General features: G+C 33.4%; 2 protein-coding genes and 1 pseudogene across 2 annotated transcripts; 1 reads left to right on the top strand and 2 right to left on the bottom strand.

The window, feature by feature from the left end:
* Positions 1–4565: 4565 nt before the first annotated feature.
* Positions 4566–5761, bottom strand: LOC123201113 (hydroxyproline O-galactosyltransferase GALT3). Its single transcript, XM_044616575.1, has one exon. It carries the CDS (start codon positions 5637–5639, stop codon positions 4662–4664), a length of 978 nt encoding a protein of 325 aa, XP_044472510.1. The 5' UTR covers positions 5640–5761; the 3' UTR covers positions 4566–4661.
* A 1405-nt stretch (positions 5762–7166) lies between these two features.
* Positions 7167–21571, bottom strand: LOC123199889 (annotated as a pseudogene).
* LOC123199890 lies at positions 14832–15397 on the top strand. The gene is made up of 2 exons (XM_044614916.1): positions 14832–14926; positions 15003–15397. Exons 1-2 carry the CDS (start codon positions 14867–14869, stop codon positions 15252–15254), a joined length of 312 nt encoding a protein of 103 aa, XP_044470851.1. The 5' UTR covers positions 14832–14866; the 3' UTR covers positions 15255–15397.
* Positions 21572–21988: the final 417 nt, after the last annotated feature.

Genomic DNA, 21988 nt, shown 5'->3' with positions numbered 1-21988 from the left:
AAGATACTTACCGACGTTAACTGGATCATATGCGAATAATATGAGAATACGAATAATACATGTATATACTAACTAGCGTGGACATCAACTCACCAAAAACCATGAAGTTCTCTAGGGAGGTGAAAGAGAGGTAGGTGGTAATTCTTTTAGATAGTGGGGCCACCCACAATTTTATTTCTAACAAAGTGGTAACTAAATTGAACATTTTGATGCATCCAGTAAACTTTGTGGTAGTGTTAGGGGATGATCAAAGAGTGAAAGGTCTTGGTATATGTGACAGGGTTGAACCGACATTCCAAGGGATTCGCATTATACAAAATTTTTTCTATTCAATTTGTGAGGAGTTGATGTTGAGTAAGCTTGGGAACGTGAAATCAAACTAGAAAGAGTAGTCGATGCATTTTGAATGGGAAGGATGGCGAGTAAAGATTTGAGGGGATTTATCGTTATCTTGACTCAAAGCTTTGATTTGTGCTCTACTGAAATCAGTTAGTGGAGGAGGTGATGGCTTTTGGCTTGAAATGGAATGTACCATGACAGAAACAAAGTGTGCAGCCAAGACTTCGCCACCTAAATTGGAAGCTTTGTTGAGTGAATTTGAGACTTTTTTCAGATAACTAGAGGGACTTTCACCCAAAAGGGACCAAGACCACACCATCCTTTTGTTTGAGGGTGTTCAACCCCTTAACATGCACTTTTACCGCTATCCTCATTTCCAGAAAAATGAAATAAAGAGGATTGTTCACAAGATGCTAGTAGTAGGGATCATCCACCCCAGTATAAGCCCTTTCGCTAGCCCTATGTTGTTAGTTCGGAAAAAGGATAAGGATGAAGGTTTTGCATCAACTAGTATACATTAAAACGAGTAACTGTTCTTAACAAAATTTTGATATCGGCAATCGACGAGCTACTTAATGAACTAGTTGGTGCAGCAATCTTTAGCAAGCTTGATCTTAAATTGGGATACCACCAAATCCAAGTCAGGGAGAAAGACATGGAAAAAACTGCTTTTCGGACTCACGATAAGCATTACAAGTTCCTCATGATGTTGTTTGGGTTATTAAATGCTCTGGCTACATTTCAGAGCTTAATGAATGATATTTTTCATCCATTTTTGTGGCGATTTGTATTAGTATTTTTTGATAACATTTTGATTTATAGCAAGAGTGTAATAGACCATTTAGAGCACCTACGGCCCCTACAAACCTATTAGTTGGTGATTAATAGAAAAAAATATGCTTTCGTTAGGGATCGAATTGAATATATAGGTCATATTGTATCCTACTAAGGAGTGGAAGCAGACCCACAAAAAATACAAAACACGATTACTTGGCTAATTGCTCCATCTCAGAGACCTACTAGGCTTCTTGGGATTGATAGGATATTATTGGAGATTTGTGAGGGGATACAGGAATATCACAGAGCCTTTAACTAACCTCCTAAAAATGAATGCCTTTATGTGGAGTGATAGTATGCAGACAGCCTTCGTGACACTCAAGTAGGCTATGGTGATCGTTCTTATGCTATCAATGCCTAACTTTTCAAAAGAGTTCGTGGTCGAGATAGATACCTCCGAAAAAGGACTTGGTGCTATTCTGATGCAAGGAAGTCCTTTTATTGCTTTTATAAGTAAAGTTTTGTCACCCTGAAATCAATGCAAGTAAAAGATTGATCCAACAGTTGTCATGTTTTTAAGGTTTGATACGAAGGGTCCTTATTGATGGATGCAATATGGTAGTGTTGCTAGAACTTGATGGTTAACGTAAGGCCAAATAACTACTTACCACCAATTAATTTAAGGTCATGAGAAAAGGCTAATAAGAGCAATAACTTTCTGAACTACATCAATTACTGTCTTAGGTCATTTTGTTAATGTTTTAAGCATCATTAATTATAGTTTACATCCACATATCTTTATTTAGTAGATGAAATAGCGCAATATATTAATAAATTACAATATGTTAGTGGTCTCAATATCATTTGCCCTTAAGAAAGATGCTTTTGCATTATTAAATAATCCAATTACGCAGGTGATATAAAAGCATCAACACCTACTGATTGTCAAGACGTGTTTGACCTAGACAACTAATGACAACTAATAGCATCTACCAAAACTAATTTTAGTAAATAAGAACTCACAAAAAGCATTTAAGAAGTTAAAAAAAAAAAGAAAAAAACTATATTAAAAAAAGAGAAGAAGCTTGCCATTTACCATTTTTAAAAGCTTTTCAAAAAGGAAAAAAAAAAAAGAAGAAAAATTACCATTCATAAAGTATATAATAGAAAATTAGAAGTCTTATGAAAAAGAAGCAATGATGCGGAAAATAAGATAGAAAAAGAGAAAAGAGAGATTCAAGCACAAATTATAGGACAATAGGCAATGGACTAGCAAGAAGATAACTGAGAGAGTGATCAAATTTCCAGTATAGCATCAATGAATCAATTTCTATATCAAAACATGGCTTAAGGCCCAAGCTATACATGTCAAGTGCTAAACAGATACAAACTCTAAATCATAATCTAATAAGAAAAGAAATCTTTTCTTGACATTTAAAAAAAAAAAAACCTAAGTTTCTAACAGGGAAATAACTTCAACAATAAATAATTTCCTAAATCTCACACAACAAAATCCTTGTAATTTAATATTAAATGTTGGTTCTTACATTACGTGATCCAATAGTGAAAAGAATAATAAGAAGACTAGAGACATTAAAAACAACATAACTAATAATAAAAGCTCATAACAACAGCTACATAAAAAAGAAGTCAATGATAAGGAATATTAAATCAAGAGCAGTAGACACAACTGCAAGCCTATTGGGACCCTTCTCCTTTGTTGTAGATAGATATGTGTAAATTGACCTTGTTAAGTGAATGAAAGCCCACAAAAAAATACACAAACCATATTGTAAAGTCCTGTAATCAATAAAATAAAATTCTGAAATATTCATATTTATATTAACAACATTGATGCTATCTATAAATGCTATTGCAATTATCATTCTCTTAAACCTATCTTGACCGAGTTTAAGAAAAACTCAAAAAAAGAAATTTCATAAATAAACAATTGAAAGGTAGCTGAGTAAAGATAAGAGTAGAGAGAAGAACCTTCCCTTCCACAACCCTCGTGTACCATATGGTTAAAAGTCGACAAAATCAATCAGATATACAAAGAAAATGGAATTTTTTTTTTTTTTTTTGTAGGCTGAGATAATAGAATTGTTGTTAAGTTAGGAGATGGAACTTTATAGGAATGATTTATGAGTGGACGGGAATGATATATGAGTGGGCTTGACTAAATATATTAGTTGGTTGGCCTGACTTGAAATGGGTCATTCATTTATGAGCCTCTAGAGTAATATGTATTGGTATCTAAAAACATAAGGATAGCTTGAGTTCTACACACTTGGATTGAATTAAAATTAGTTTAGCTTATATCAGATTTATGATTTAGATTCATAATTGAATTAAAATTAGTTTATCTTAGGTCAGATTTATGATTCAGATTCATAATTCATTCATAAAAAAATGATTTTTTAACAATTGTTTTAAAAGTAGATAGGAATCGAATTGAGCCCACAAATCCTTAATTCAAGTTCAATTTGAATAAAAAATAATTTAACTCAAATTTTGCTTCAGTTTGTCAAACCAAAATTAAGAGTGACACCAATTTGAGGCATAAATTCTAATCAAATAAAAGTCAAACCAAGTAGAACACCATTTAACTTAAGTTTAATTTGAAAAACGGCCATAACATTTTATATCTAATTAAATTATAGCTAAAATATCGATCTATTACATTAGTTATTAAAGTTGTTTTATATCTCATAGTGCTATGGCTTTTTTGCAACCGTAATTTATTGTTAATTTCTTAATATAATACTATTAAATATGTTGTTTTATATCTCATAAAACTACAGTTTTTTTTTTCAACTATGGCTTCTTATTAATTTTATTATACAATACTATTAAGTTTATTGTTTTATATCCCATAATACAACGGTTTTTTTTATTACCTTGACTTATTGGTAATTTTCTAATACAACATTATTAAAATCATTACTTATGTTATTTTAGAAAACAGATTAAAAAGTGTAGCCAAAATAAACCTTGTCTTAAGCGTCATAACGTATTTTTTTAAATATAATAACTTAGAATAACAATCTTTTGCGTCGCAAATTTTATACTTCAATAAATATTAAAAATAAAAATAAACAGAATTATTAATTTCAAACTCTAACCATGATTCATTTAAATTTATTTTTCTTTAAAGAAAAGATAAAGAAAATGGGAAAAATATAATGAAAATATTATATAGAAAATTACAAAACGACGACATGTGTCCAACTTTCTTGGGCTTTTAATTGGGCTTCAAGCTTGGTTTTTGGGACCTTTATATACAGACTTATTGCAAGGCCATCATAAGGCAGCAAGCTTTATTTTGTTTCGAATAAAAAATGAATAAAATTATAAAGTTCAACTGATTAATTGGCGTTGAATTTTAAAAAATAGAAACTATGATGATAACATAAATCCTCATTTATAATTTTAATCCTCTAGTGAAATAAAAAAATAAAAAATACAACAATTGATTCAAAAGAATAAACAGAAAAAATTGTAATTGATTAGATTATGCCTCTCTTTGGCATAATATTCCCAAATCAAGGTATATGATATAACTTAGAAGGCTTTAAATTATCAGTGACATTGAAATATTTCAAAGTCTCAATCCACTTCTCCTGATTCTTCAACAAATGCACAGCAATTGTGTCCGGCCAAAGCTCATGTGTACATCTTGTTGGCGGCACCGGAAAGTTGTACATCGACCATTTAGCATTATACCGGTTTTTGGCCTTATGTCCCTCCCGGATCCAATCCCCGAATACCTTATCCTCAGGTCCTTCGAGGTGATTTTTTGGTATATTAGAAATCCTAATCCACTCCACAATATCCCAAGAGACTAAATATCCCATCCCCGACATGTAATGCACAAAAGGGTCCATGCTAGGGCATGGAATGACATAGCCATAATATAAATCTTCTCTAGGTAATGGCTTCAAAGAATTTACTAAACTTTGTAACCTAAAATAAGCATCATCATCACCTTTCATTACGTAATGGTAAGGAGGATTAGGCCCATCCGAGACGTTGAAAATTTCAGGCAAGCTTGAAAAGTAAGTGTACGTTTTGCCTTTGTTCATATTCTCTTTGCAATTGAGAATTATAATATCATCATAACGCATTATCTCTAGGGCTACAAGTACCTTTTGATCTTCCTTTGTTAAGTTGCAGAACACGAACTTGACGTCAACTTGTCCCCCCACCAGTGGCTGCGTCCCGTAGATCATACGCAAGAAGTGGCGGCGATGATACTGATCAGGAAGGGTCAAGATTCCGATGAGGATCCGAATATCCTCTTCCGAAGAAGAAGAAGAAGAAAATTTCTTTGTTAAAGTATCATTACTGAACAACGGAGATTGATTTGAATGCGGAGATATAGAAGAGTTTATAATAGCGCATTGACCGAGCTTCAATAAGCTATAGAATCGAAGCTCGTTGATGGAAGCAAGAACGCATAGAAACACAATGAAGAAAAGAGAAGAGAGAATGAAATGCCGTCTGTTATTTGGGCTTTCCATAGTTGTAATGCAAATGCTTGAAGAGGGTTTGGTTTAATATAATGAATAGGAATGGAGAAGCTTTTTCTGAATGGGAAGTGATTATAGAAAAAGAGTTTTTTCTTAGAGAAAAAGCATAAGCTGGATGGTCAGTTTTCTTAGAGAAATTTATTAATTTGACTTTTCATGAGCATGAAGAAAGGTTGGATTGAGTGATGGGGGGAGAATCGTGAGTCAATGGAGGAAAGCATGAACTTATAATAAATGAAAGTACCATTTTGTCCCTTATTTTGTGTAAGGAGGCAACATGATTCCAGAGTTTATGCTTGTATTATGGAAGTTGAAATTATTATAATAAATTCTTTAAACATAAAACTTTTAAAATTAAAAAATAAAATTGAAAATGAAAATCATATGCAAATGATCTGCTGAATTCTGAGGAGATTTTGGTCAGTTCAAGAGATTTTCTTCTTCTCCCTAACTTAGTGGGACAGTAACTCCCATTAAAAAAAAAAAAAGAATTTTTCTTTTCCAATGGAATTAAGCCTAACGTTGCCTACAATTTATCTAATTTTCTTCATTAGCATGGTCAAATTTTTATTTTGTTTAAATTAGGTATATTAGCATGAAGCCATGAACATCGTGTTTCTGCTCGCCATTCTTGAATATAAAGCAAAACTCATTGACTTCTGAAAGCTGCTGTTATAGTGATCCAAGAAACCATATCACAATTTTATATAAAATGCCATGGTCAATTCATCGTTCATTTTGGTGCCATCATATCAGAACAAAATGATTGAGTCGCCACAAAGGCATTTTATTTTAAAGAAATTACGGGCCTTCGAATTCCAATGCAATGAAACATGAAAAAACTAGGTCTAAATTAGACGTTTAACAACTTTATTATAAGTTATTTACTAAAAAAATAAAACATTATTTTGTACATCACCATTTCTAGGCCATGCTGCTCTCTCCAATTTCTCACATTCTGCTAAATATGTACAAGGTTCAAGGAATTGAAGGTACTGTTTGTTACTTTGCCCCCAATTGCTTCATTTAACAATTCCTAAAATCAGAAACATTCTGTTTCTGACATCCAAAATAGATCCATTAAACGGAAGACACATTGAAGCAATTGCTTCTATAGATAATAAACATTCAAAATATGTACAACCGTGCCAGCAGTCAGAAAATTAGCAATTGGTCACGACATTTTTCTGCTAGTTTTGCACCTGCTGATTACGATTCCGAATTGTCATAGTGGATAAATGAAAGAGCAACCATGGGCACTTGGTTTCAACCGGAAAATTATGAATCCTCAGCTGGAAAGCATTCTCCAATGCTTTAACAGGATGAATTGGATCACAATCAACTAATTCTAATCTCTGAAGTCATATCAATTTTAAAGAGGCACAATCTAACCTTATCATTATCAATAAAAGCTGCAAATCGTCCAGAAACAATTTTGTTAAAAAGGCACAATCCAATCTTATCATCATCTATAAAGAGGCACACAAACTAGAGTAATGCTTTCTCTCCACAAAGAAATTGTTCAATTTCCTCACTGATTATTCTTATAATTGGAGGTGACACCAACTATCAATCAAATACAGTACATTTAAAGAAGAAAAGAATATAACTGCCTTTCCATCTTCGACAAAAGAAAGGAAGTATTATCTGGTACATTTACCAATTTTGCTAACCTTAATTTGTTGTTCATAAAATATAAAGTAACCAGATGTTTTGAAATTTCCTCTCTAAGACAAGCAACCAGATGAAGAAAGTTTAAGAACTAATTCCTAGTCAGATGAAACACTACTATGTACTTGAATCAAACCTTGTAGGCATAATATAATTGACAATAAATGGCACAGGTTCTAACTCTACCATCAAAATTCTAGGAAGAAATGTGTCAATGTCTTCAGTGCTCCAAGACTTTGATCTTTTCAAGACAATTTTGTATGTGCTGAACAGTATCTGCTTCAAGGTGTGTTCCTGCTACAACTTGTAATGTTCAAACTTCAATGTCACACACTTCAAGGCAGCATCCTTACAGGCCTTGATACTCCACTTAGATTCAATAAATTAAATAGCACTGGACAGTTTCCAATACTTCTAACCAAAGTAATGGCTGACCAAACTTTCTGGTAGTCCTCCCTTGAGGCTCTGATGACACATACTTTGGTGATGTGATTCACATACTTGACTTGGAGTGATCCAAGCATAGAAGCTAAACCAGAGTCTCCAGAGTTGACAAGAATATTGTCTTTGATTGCTTCTGACACATTAAATCGGGTGAGAATAATGGGATCACAATCAACAAGCTCTCTATTTGGGTCCAAAAAGACCTCCATTACTACATGCCTATTTTTAAATCCCACCATGATACTTCGTTGGGAAGGAGCTCCCAACCTTCGATTATAACCAAATTCCAAATCAAATACTCTTCAATAACTGAATTATTATTTTAAAAAAAAAAAAACACAGTACATTTGTTAAGCTTAAACGTGATATAGAATGAAACATAACTTTTATATATTAGATGTTCAATGTTAAATGTATAAGGATTATGCAACACATAGTATTAATCCCATGCGCAAAAAAATACCCCTGTATAACCAAACAGAAAAATAACCGGAATTGATAGTCACAAGAATAAAGGTCCAAATTCAAGATACCCTACACTGCATCACATTAAACAATGAAATAATAACTTTCATGTCAATTGGCAGCCACAACAAACAGTGTAGGATGAGAAGCCTGTGATACTGTCTGAAATCAAGCAATTGATCATAATACCATGGGTTGCATCACAAATGTTTTCACTTATCGGATCATTTATTTGAAAACATGCTGAATCAATTGTCTTTAGTAAAAACTGGAGACTACTGCCAGAATATTCTGAATGCATTCGAGATACAATAGCAATGATATCACTTTCTTTTCATCCATATATATATTGTCACTATCCACAAATTTAATAACCTGTATTCCAGAACAAACTAATTAAAAATTCCACAATAAACACAGGCAATCACAGTCACTGATCTCAAATTTGAAATTGCCAATTTTCCTGGGCTCAAAATTTTAGAGATCAGATTAACTTCTAACTAACATAAGGGCATGTTTATACCATGGATAAAGAAAAACAAACAAGCAATTGTAAACAGATCAGAAAGATGAGTTTCCTTTTGCAAATAAAAACTCATCATTTATCTCTAGTATTGTAACAGAAACAGACTTTGCAACTGTATCTCACACATGTCCTCCCACCTAATCAGTCTCCATAAATGGATGAACCCAGCCCGCTAGTAAAAACAGAAGAACCAGTATCGAAGTTCCATGATTTGACTTGTTCATATTTTCTCTTATTTTCAATGTACCTCTTAAATTACTTAATTTAAAGAGGAGCTTCACATACCTAACCCTAATCTTAAACCTAAACCTTAAAAAGAACACCAAACATTAAATTGAACATACCTACAAAGAAAACAACAAACTTTCATCATAACAGCACATTACTTAAGAATTTAGTATAAATTAAAAAAATTATTCACCTCCACCAGTTAAAAAGCGATTTCCAAAATTCAAAACAAAATTTATAAAGCTTCATTGTAGTTTACAATCATTTTCACAAGCTTGGTAATATCTAAGAAAATCTACTCAGAAACATGAAGAAGAAACTCTGAAAGCTCCAATATGATAAAAGGAACACAAAAGTACCCCTTAAATTATCGAAGTTCCCAGCCCGCTAGTAAAAACAGAAGAACCAGTATCGAAGTTCCATGATTTGACTTGTTCATATTTTCTCTTATTTTCAATGTACCCCTTAAATTACTTAATTTAAAGAGGAGCTTCACATACCTAACCCTAATCTTAAACCTAAACCTTAAAAAGAACACCAAATATTAAATTAAACATACCTACAAAGAAAACAACAAACGTTCATCATAACAGCACATTACTTAAGAATTTAGTTTAAATTAAAAAAATTATTCACCTCCACCAGTTAAAAAGTGATTTCCAAAATTCAAAACAAAATTTATAAAGCTTCATTGTAGTTTACAATCATTTTCACAAGCTTGGTAATATCTAAGAAAATCTACTCAGAAACATGAAGAAGAAACTCTGAGAGCTCCAATATGATAAAAGGAACATAAAAGTTTACTTAAAATGAAGAAGGGTAGTTTTCGAACCAATTCAGACAGGAAAGATATTAATAAAATTATGTTTATTAAGAATACAACAAAAACACCGCAATTCAGCCAAGCTTTCTGCCAAAATATCATTAAGATTTCCTAAAGGAGAACAAGCAAGCGAAAGATAACAACCAAACTTCAATCCAGCTACAGTGAGTGATTTCAATCATAAATAAATACATGAGGGATTGAGAGAACTTTGTTTTATTTCAGTCTGACATAAAAATTGTGCTGTCTATTTGAAATTATAACTAGGGGTGAGCGGGCTCAGACACCCTATTGAAAAACAAGGAACCAAAATTGGTTGGTTTTTAGAAAAAGGAGCCCAAGCCAGTGCCTGAGCCCGAGCCAACCAAGATAGTTTCCTACATGGAACCAACACGGTCAGTTTTGGTCCAGGTCCGGTTCCTACTCGGAACCATCACTATTCATTCATTTTGTTATTTCCAATTTTCCAGCAGGTTAGATTTCATATCAAATGGACAATATTGAAAACTTTTAGAAGGAAATAAAGTACAGAACAATACTTGTACATAGCACTAAATGAAAACAAATGAGAACAATTACAATCAAATATCCTTTCACAAATATATACAATCAAAATCTTCGGACCTAAGCCTGCAACAAGAGAAAGAATTATTCAACGCAGATTCATAAAATAATCATTATGAACAGAAAATTTGCAGAAAAACAGGGGAGAAAACAGAACAATAATCAGGCTTCTTTATATTAGTTCAATAACCCTTCTGGACTTCATAATAACCACTCAAGTAACTTGACAATATCAGAGTATTTGCCAAAATTAGTGGAAACAGAGGGACAACAGTGCAGCCAATTTGTATCTCTTAAGTATTGTCTGCTAAAATTTTGTTCACTTATCGTGGCTCCCACGCCCAGTAATTAGCAGCCAAATGCACGACGAAATAAAAGCCAATAAGATTCCGACTGAGTTTGTTGAAGAATCGAATCGAATCAAAACAAACAGTACACACATCAGTTGATTAATAAAGAATCAATCGAAACAAACCCTAATATTTAACAATACCCGAAGAAAAACTGGCAAGAAGCGACGAACGTACCTTCGATGAGGAATCGACTAAGACTCTAGGAAGACTAGAGAAATGTGCACTTCATCAGAGAGAAATGTGCAGCTCGTAATTTCGGATTAGGGCAGAAAAAGATTTTGAGTCTGTGTTTCTATTTCAGAGAGGAGGCTGGACTCGTATTGAGTTTTACGACGAGATTAAACAAATGTGTGCACCTCGTCCCGCGGCATGCGATTGGCTGTTCATTTAGTTTAGAGTAAATGACACAGTCCCACCTAAGTTTTGTCATAAAAACACTTTTACACCGTTAATGGGTATAAATAACTTTTTTTTATTTAAACTTAAATTTTGTTGAAGTACTGAAAGCGTAAAGGTAGAATAATGAGTTTATTATTTATTAATTTTTAGTTTTCTATCTAAAATTTTAAGTTTAACATTTATTATTTAAAATAATTTAAAAACTTATAAATTAATCTATGAAATTTTTAAAGGGAAATTAAAATAATTGCCCCAAAGATTAAGGGGCAAAACAAAATTATCCTTAAATCTTAACATTAAACGAAAATGCCCCAAAATTGCGAAGAGACAAAAATGCCCCTCCATTCAAAATCGTCCATAACCACGCGCACAACAGCCAAACACACGAAAACAGCAAATTTTGAACACACGTTTCGCACACTCGGCAACTCCGATTTCATCCGGTGATTTTTCCGACGTTTCCGACAACGACGATGGACAAAAAGGTTAGTAAAACAACCCTTGCCATCTCTTTATGCATTTCATTTCACGATTTGAGCGATTTGATGTGAAATTTGGGTGTTTTGCGTTAGGGTTTCGGATTTGAAATTTTCGAAGAAAATGTTTGATTGTTTGCTGATTTTGATGAATTATGTTAGGGCTTTTATGTTAGATTAGGTGTAGAGTTGATTATTATTGAAATGAAGTTTGAAAAACGAAGTTTGGAAGGTGAAATGTGGCCACACGAATTCGGCAGTCACCACACGAATTCGGCAGTCACCACGCGAATGGCGCAGTGACCACAAGAATTCGTGTGGTCATAATTCGTGTAGACGGGGAGGTGTTTTGAACTTTTCAAACTTCGTGAACTACACAGAATCGTGTGGTTGGGGGTGAAAATGCGCGTTTTTATCGTGTGGTAGGGCATAGTAGAAATTGGAAAACTTTGTGGGCTGGCAAAATCACGGTCAAACCCCCGAATTCGTGCGGTTGACCCACGAATTCGCGCGGTTGACGCGTGAATTCGCGTGGTGGACACGCGAATTCGCGTGGTGGGGTAAATTACAATTTTCCAGAGTTATCCACCATACGTTTCATCTGGTTGGAACCAGGGGGGCAAAATGTAATTCTATTAAATTTTAAGGCTTTTTATATGGGATCAAATTGCAATTTAACCATCTTAACGTTTTTTGACGTGTAGAGTTCAAATTTGATATCTATTTTTTCGAATAAGGGCTCTATGTATAGAATTGAATAATTTATTCCCTAAAATTTATATAAATTTAATATAATTGTAATTTAATTTTCATACAAGGAGCTGTACAAAAGAGAAAAAGAGACGAAAACAGAGATGAACTGCGATTTCCTCTCGAAAAACATTTCAAGGCTCAAGTTACTACACGTGGATATAGAGATATTGGAGTCGTGATCAAAAAATTATTAACAAAGAGACAATTACAAATGTTTCGACGTACATGTTTCGGACACTTTCTAGAGTTGAAGGATAGTCGATTTAGTGGGGTCCTAATACATTCCTTCATCCTTCGAGCGGTAAATAAGGTGACTTCGGGAGAGGAGTTATGGTTTCGGGTTAATGACGTGGATGTCAGATTTAGTGCATATGAGTTTGCTATTATGGCAGGCCTTCGATTCAGTCATTTGGTAGATATCGACCTCTACATTCCATCGAAGGCCACAGATCGGATCCTCCAAATATATTTTCACGGGTGTAAATCAGTTACATATGCTGATCTGAGTCGTGTTTTCCAGTAGAGACCGCGGGGGGAGGATGACACTGATGCAGTTAAGTTAGCACTGTTGTTTTATCTTCACATGGGGTTGTTAAGGAGTGACTTGAGAAAAACAATTCCCCAGAAGATATTATAATTAGTTGATCATCTGGATGGGTTTAATGCATACCCGTGGGGAGTACGAGTGTGGCAGATGACATATCGCTCTATATGTGATAACATTTCCCGAATTTCTATGGATTCCAGTCCAAAAAAGAAAAAAGAAAATCAGCTTAAGCAGTATGACATCATGGGATTTCCATTAGCATTTCAGGTAATTATGATATTTATTAATTCAAACAAAAAATGAATGTTTAAAATAAAATTAGTTTAATATGATTGTAAATATATACAATAATCAATTTATATTGATATTGCAGTTTTGGATTTACGAGACATTGGACTCTTTATTTCGATGGGTAGATATGTCACCGTATGTAGGAGCCGCCCAAATGTTGAGATGGCATACGAAGGACATTCCGGGATGGGATTCTATCTCAGCTATCTTTTCTGGAGATTCAGTAAGTTCTAATTTATTAAGTATTAACATATACTCTAGATATAACAATAATGAATACTGAAAATAAATATTTTGTAGGATGATGTTAATTTTCCATTAGATTTATCTCCGGTTGAGAGAGATACGGAGTGGTATGAGGATATTGTCTGATATATAGGGGTGTCGGATAGTCGATCTTCTTCGGCTTTAAGAGATGCACAATCGAGTCTTTGTGACATTAGTTCTCCGATCGTTGCCCTCCTCCTGTTGATGCTTGTGTTCAGCCTCCTCCCACGTGCCCTATTAGTGACCCTGTCGAGGAGCACATATCATCAGATCTCGTGCTTAGGCCCCCTACCATCGAGCACATATCACCGGATCCCATGCCTATGCCTCCTACCACTGAGCAGATATCAGATGATCCTCCTACCACTGGACCAGATTTCTCCATTCATCACTTTGATGCTGCAATGGCTCGATGGGGAAATTTTATCTTAGCTCGACTTACTAGATTAGAGGCGAGGATGGATGATAGGTTTAGTCGCATCGAGGGTAGGATGACTCTTATAGAGGATAGATTGAGTCGTATAGTGGATACGATGACTCTTACGGAGGTCGGACACTCTCATCACCACACAGATACTGTTGAACAGGTAAAAAAGTTAATATTTTACAAGATATTTCATCTATTTATATACACAATCATATGTAACCTTATAATAATTGTAAATTATATTATAGCCTTCTCGGGACGATGGTGACAGACTATCGACAGGGGCTTTCATGTTCCCGTCTCCACCTGTTGTCGATGTGAGTGTTAACTACTTCTAGTATTTTAAGAATGTTACTTTTGAAATAAATTTTAATATGTTAAAATTATTACAGCATCGGTTATTTGATGAGAGACCATCCCGAGAAGATATGATATTAACTGTTGATATTAGCGATTATATATCATCGCATGAGTCTTCTCGATGGCACCTCATACGATGGTTCAGGTAATTAGATTGTACATCTATTAATCTCGTTAAATATAACCACATGCCCAACGAACGAGACCGTCTGTGCAGTTATCAAAAACCGAACGTGAGGAGGTATTCAAGAAGTGGTATGCAGAGCTGAACTTGTTCGAGAAACGTCATGTGTATGACATAGGTGAGAGGACCAAAATTGCATTTTGGGGTACACTCATAAACACCTCCGGATGGTTGTCTAACGAGGTGAGTTCATTTTAACAAATGAATTTCGTATTTTGGGTAGATAATCCTTTTATGGCCTGATGACATTCTATCTTCTGTTTTTTTAGCATGTTGATTCGTTTTTGGGGTTATTACATCGATGCCAGCATGATGATACTACGAATGTTCGGCAGACTTGGAGGACGGTTTTGAGTTGTTTTGTTGGATACATCCTTCATGAGTATGCGGCCTGGGCGAGAGATCCGGATAGCTACTAGTTCCCTCCGCTCTTTACACGTATGGTGGATGCAGATTACCCACTTGAGTTGCATTTGCAACCTTGGGGTATGATCGATGAGGTTAGTAATCGAATCTCAAGTACATTTTGAAGAATAATCGATTAAGATCTAATTACAATTATATCAACGTGTGTAGGTTTTTATCCCAATAAACTTTGAAAATGCTCATTGGGTAGCAGGGGTGTTGGATTTGAAGGAGTGGAAGATTACGGTTTACGACTCCTTACAGAGTTTCACAGCTAACCCGGAGCTATTTAGGCGAAAGATGTTGGGATATACGTCGATGATACCACATTTACTAACTGCGACATCATTTTGGGCCGATTCGCATCGGAGTCCACGAGACGATCCATTTGCATTGCATAGGGTGGTGGATATACCGCAGTAGGCGCCTCTATCAGGTGACTGTGGGGTGTTCATATTACGATACATCGAGTGTTTAGCACTTCACCGCTCGTTATGCTTTGAGGGGGATGACTCGTTACGCCTGCGCATTCGTTTAGGCATGCAGCTATATTTTCAGGATATTGATTGACGGTTATTGTATATGTTATTTGTATTTGTATATATGTTTATTTATTCATTTGTATATATATTTATCCATATATTGATTTATTTATATGTTTATAACAAATACATAGCTAAAAATAATTCATCAAAGAATTAAGAAATATTAAAAGACTATAGTTAAAATTAAATACTTGAGAAGAGTTGAAAAATATTACTTGATAGTTAAGAATTTCATATAATAAAAAAAATAAAATTATATAATTTTAATAATAAATATAAATGTATATGAATTATTTATAATTAAATTAAAATTTATTTTTAATTTAAAATAATTCCATTATTTAATAGTCTTTATTAAGGTTGAATACGCATGTGATTCGATATAAGGAATTGTGAAGCATAATCAAAGGATCTTTGTAGACCCAAAATAAAAAAACCAATATAAAAAGATAATATTCGCAGTAACAATCACAAACATTAGGTTTACAGAAACAAGTACAAGTACAACATTTATATTAAAATTAACATCCACGAACATTAGAGTTACAAAAACAAGTACAAAAACAACATTTATATTAAAATTAACAAGTACAAATAACAAGTGCATTTATTTCCCATCTTTCTTCTTTCTTCCTGAACTTGATGGTATAAAACTAGGTACTGGAATAGGGCTTCTGCAGTTCTGTCTTGTATGTCCAGGTTGATGACATCGGCTACAGATAAGTTGTTCAACAACCTCTCCTTGAGAAGGACGTCTGTTTTTATTTGTTGGACGTCCTGCACGACGACGATGCACATATGGTGGGTGGATAACAGTTGCATCCTCCGGATGAAGCCACTCTGACTAATCTCTCAATGGATTAACTACGTCTGCATAAACTGTTCAATAAAAAGTTGTGTTGTAGTATGAATGCACCTATTGAAGGCAGGTTGTAAGCTTCATATATCTGGCTACAACAATAACGTGCATGCAGAGAATCTTTGATAATTGAAATTTTCTACAAGTACATGTATGCTCCGTTAGGTCTACCAGGGCATCATATTGGCCACTACCAAGAACCTGGTATCGCTCAGTTGTTATAGGACGCACTTCTAAGTTCGAAGACTTTCGTACACGTTTTGCGATCTTATCTTCAACCCAAGGTGTGACTGGACTGGTACAAACATCTGTAAATCATATAAATATAAATTCATCTGGTTAGTAACCAAGTATAAGTTTAGTAACACACATTTATAATATAGTATAACAGTGAATATGAACTTACTGGCATGATTTCTTCTTTCATAAAACCATCGTTGCAATGTACCTCTAATGAACTCGTTCAGCATAGTAATAGGTAAACCTCGAGCGTGTTTGACCAAGGCATTAAATGACTCAACAATATTGGTAGTCATTACATTGTACCTATGGCCTGGAAAATATGCTCGTGTCCATCGATCAAAACTCACTTCACAGAGGTATGCAGTTGCCTCAGGGTGCAAACGGGACAGTGACTTCATGACCTGTTGGAATTCAAATTCAGTGTACGTCTTGGCTGTTTTCCAGTACATCCATGCGACTTTAGCATTCTTTTTGTACTTGGACCGCATGTTACAATAGAGATGGTGACAACAATAACCGTGATGCACACCAGGGAAAACTTCAGCCAATGAAGAAAATATGCTGACATATCGATCTGAAATGATAGTCAAATGAGGTATCTCACCAATACAATCCCTCAGCTTTGTTAAAAACCAGTACCATGTGTCATGATCTTCCCTGGGACCAATCCCAAAAGCAAGTGGATACATTTGATTATTCCCATCTAATGCGACAACAATAAATAGTTGACCCAGATATTGACCCTTCAAGAAAGCAGCATCAATACAAATAACCGGTCGAATATGTTACTGAAATGCATGGATACTACAACCAAATGCCATGTAAAAGTATTTAAATCGATCCTCCTCATCTGTTAGTATATGTGTCACCGTCTTCGGATTGCAACGCTCTAAATTGAGGCAATACTCTAGCAACAACATAAACGACTCTTCTGGTGTCCCCCTCAATGATTGAAGCGCCCAATTTCTCACCCGTCATGCTTGTGCGTATGATATATCAATTTTATATCAGTCGACGATATCAGCAATGATCTCCTTCGATCGATAAACACGATCAACTAAAATGAATTTAGTCCTCAAAATATGTCCCAAAGCTAGAGCACCTGCTTGCCTATGATAAGGTAATATCCAATTTCTGCAACATGCGTGACAGCTATCCATACGACGTAATTCAAAGCTATCAGTTTCTCCTACCCTAACTGCCTGTGCACGCCATTTACATTCTTTGTTACGACATTTAAGAACCCATCTAAGCTTGTCTGATTTGTCCACAAAAAATTGATATCCCCTACGAAGCGCGTCTTGAGTTATCGCATCAATGACATATTGTTTACTAGGAAATAATGTACCAGCTTTTGGAGAATCAGTATCGGTCGATGCTTTAGAGTTTCTAGATGTAGATGGATGATCAGGAAAAGGTGGTAACCAATGAAATGCATCAGTAAGAACATTTCCACCAGCAGGATTTATTTCTGGAAAATAACTCGTACCTCCAATATCGTTATTACCATAGGTCTTCTCTTCAATCTTTGGTTCTTCGATTGGAATATCATGTTCAACCTTTCCATTAAATTCACTCCAGTCTGGAAAAGTTGTTTCGTCCCGATTAAGGAATTCTTCTGCGCGATACAATGCATCAACGTTAACTTCATTTATATGTGCAAAATCTTCCTCTAAGAATTCTTGTTTCGGATTGATCTCGATATTTTGAATCTCTTCTACACCAATAGTTTGATTTTCTAGATAACTGCTCGACTCACCACCTTGAAAATCTTCATTTGCTTGTTGAGTCTGATAACTATCATCAGTAACTGTAGTTATAACAAATACTGGAACACATTCTTTGAAGAGGTTAGATAGACCGTTAAGAACCTCAACATCTTCATCATTCGAAATTTCTATCGGAACACCGTCGTCGAGATGCCTTGGTTTCATGCTTAACTGAATGTTAAATATTCGTCAATCTATATTACACTTGTCGCTCACTATTTCGATTAATTCTTCGAATGATGTGTGTTCTGAAATTTTAATCAATTTCCTATTACCTCCAACATATTTTATAACATTATCACCCTTTTCTATCCAATTTCCCCCATATCTAATTGAAGCATATGCAGCCATTTAGATTAATCCTATAATAAAATATATAATCAACATAAATAATACGACTGAAAATAATATTTACAGATATCTATTACATAATTATACCTATTCCATAATTCAATTATATATTGTGACTACTTAAATATATCATGTTTTGGTATTACCCTTTAAAAAATAATAATTTAATTTAAAATGGTAGTTTTGGTATTTAAGAGGATATTTGGGGCATTTTCGTTTAAATACTTTAATATAAGGGTATTTTTGCTTAACTCCTAAAATTTGGGGGTAAATTGTATATTGCCCAAATCAAATATATAATCAACATAAATAATACGACTAAAAATAGTATTTACAGATGTCTATTACACAATTATACTTATTTCATACTTCAATTTGACAAAATAATATCATTAAACATAGCCTACTAATTTTTATTATTTTACTTATTACACACAACTATAATTTATTATATAAAATATCACATATAATTATATTATTAATAAAATAATAACGATTGAAGTAATATCATGTTATCTTATACTACTATAATATTTAAAACATAACATATCTAATTTTTATTATTTTACATATTACATACAACTATAATTTATTATATAAAATATCACATATAATTGCATTATTAATAAAATAATAACGATTAAAGTAATGACAGGGATAAATACCTCGTAATGACGAACTTTTCTCTTCACGTCCGAAATCTTGAACACGAACTTATTTTTTTTCTTCAGAAATCTCTCTCAGATATGTTAAAAATGAAGAAAGATATGTGGTTTATATAGAAATAGAGGAAGGGTAGTTTTGGTATTATTTTAAGGCATTTTTGTTTAAATACTTTAATTTAAGGGTATTTATGCTTTAACCCCAAAATTTATGGTAAATTTTTTATAACCCTTAAATAAAATATTAATTTAAATTAGAATGGTAGTTTTGGTATTTAAGAGGATATTCGAGACATTTTCGTTTAAATATTTTAATTTAAGGGTATTTATCTTTAACCCCAAAATTTATGGTAAATTTTTTATTACCCCACTAAAAAATGCATTTATTTTAATTTCCCATTTTTAAAATTACTATACTGCATGAATGATTATAACATGATATTTATATTTATAATTTATTGTATTATATTTAATTTTGAGAATATAACTAGCATTTTTAAATTATTGGAGATAGAATGATATTTCAACAATTTTTAAAAGACCTATAAAATATTTTGAATTTTTAATAATCTTTTAAAAATTTCAAAAAAAAAAATCGAACAACACTCTATTATATACAATTTTATGATGAAAACACTTGTCACATCTCTTTCTATAAGAAAAAGGGAAGAAAAAAAAAGATGAAGGTGAAAGTAAATAAAAATAACAAATTTCTCGGATAATTTAAATATTTAAAATTATTTTTAATTTTTTTAATTCTAGGGTTATATAATAACTTTATAAAATAAAATAATTAGTATAATTTTACATTTTAATTTTTTTTTGTTTTATCAAGAGAATTTAATTTTGAGTGAAAAAATGTTATTTATTTTTTAATTAAGATGAACAGGCATCATTTATACCAATTAAAAATAAAAAATTGTTTTAAGTTCAAACTAGAGATGTTAATGAGTCAGGTTGGGTTGGCTCCGGCTTGATCCATTGGGTTAATGGGTCAGGTCGGGCCCGAGGCCCAAACAGTAATGGGTTTTTGAGTCGGGGTCGGCCCATTGAAATATAAAAGCCCAAGGCATGACCCATATAATAACGAGTCTTAATTGGGTTGGGTTGGACTTTAATCAGGCTAGCTTGACCCATTTAATCAATATTTTTAATTAAAATTTTTAAACACAAATTATTTCACTTCAATCCAGCTACAGTGAGTGATTTCAATCTAAATAAATACATGAGGGATTGAGAGAACTTTGTTTTATTTCAGTCTGACATAAAAATGGTGCTGTCTATTTGAAATTATAACTAGGGGTGAGCGGGCTCAGATACCCTATTAAAAAACAAGGAACCAAAATTGGTTGGTTTCTAGAAAAAGGAGCCCGAGCCCGAGCCAATCAAGATCGTTTCCTACATAGAACCAACACGGTCAGTTTTGGTCCAGGTCCGGTTCCTACTTGGAACCGTCACCATTCATTCATTTTGTTATTTTCAATTTTCCAGTAGGTTAGATTTCATATCAAATGGACAATATTGAAAACTTTTAGAAGGAAATAAAGTACAGAACAATACTTGTACATAGCACTAAATGAAAACAAATGAGAACAATTACAATCAAGTATCCTTTCACAAATATACACGATCAAAATCTTCGGACCTAAGCCTGCAACAAGAGAAAGAATTATTCAACGCAGATTCATAAAATAATCATTATAAACAGAAAATTTGCAGAAAAACAGGGGAGAAAACAGAACAATAATCAGGCTTCTTTATATTAGTGCAACAGCCCTTCTGGACTTCATAATAACCACTCAAGTAACTTGACAATATCAGAGTATTTGCTAAAATTAGTGGAAACAGAGGGAGAACAGTGCAGCCAATTTGTATCTCTTAAGTATTGTCTGCTAAAATTTCGTTCACTTATCGTGGCTCCCCCGCCCAGCAATTAGCAGCCAAATGCACGACGAAATAAAAGCCAATAAGATTCCGACTGAGTTTGTTGAAGAATCGAATCGAATCAAAACAAACAGTACACACATCAGTTGATTAATAAAGAATCAATCGAAACAAACCCTAATATTTAACAATACCCGAAGAAAAACTGGCAAGAAGCGACGAACGTACCTTCGATGAAGAATCGACTAAGACTCTAGGAAGACTAGAGAAATGTGCACTTCATCAGAGAGAAATGTGCAGCTCGTAATTTCGGATTAGGGCAGAAAAAGATTTTGAGTCTCTGTTTTTATTTCAGAGAGGAGGCTGGAGTCGTATTGAGTTTTACGACGAGACTAAACAAATGTGCACCCCGTCCCGCGGCACGCGATTGGCTGTTCATTTAGTTTTTAGAGTAAATGACTTGTCCGACCTAAGTTTTGTTATAAGAACACTTTTACACCGTTAATGGGTAAAAATAATTTTTTTTTTATTTAAACTTAAATTTTGTTAAAGTGCTGAAAGCGTAAAGGTAGAATAATAAATTTATTATTTATTAATTTTTAGTTTTCTATCATCTAAACTTTTAAGTATAACATTTATTATTTAAAATAATTTAAAAACTTATAAATTAATCTATGAAATTTTTAAAATTACTATATGGCATGAATGATTATAACATGATATTTACACTTATAATTTATTGTATTATATTTAATTTTGAGAATATAACTATCATTTTTAAATTATTGGAGATAGAATGATATTTCAACAATTTTTAAAAGACCTGTAAAATATTTTGAATTTT

Source organism: Mangifera indica, chromosome 17, assembly GCF_011075055.1.
Source record: "Mangifera indica cultivar Alphonso chromosome 17, CATAS_Mindica_2.1, whole genome shotgun sequence".
Taxonomy (NCBI): domain Eukaryota; kingdom Viridiplantae; phylum Streptophyta; class Magnoliopsida; order Sapindales; family Anacardiaceae; genus Mangifera; species Mangifera indica.
This window is presented reverse-complemented; position numbering and strand designations above follow the sequence as displayed.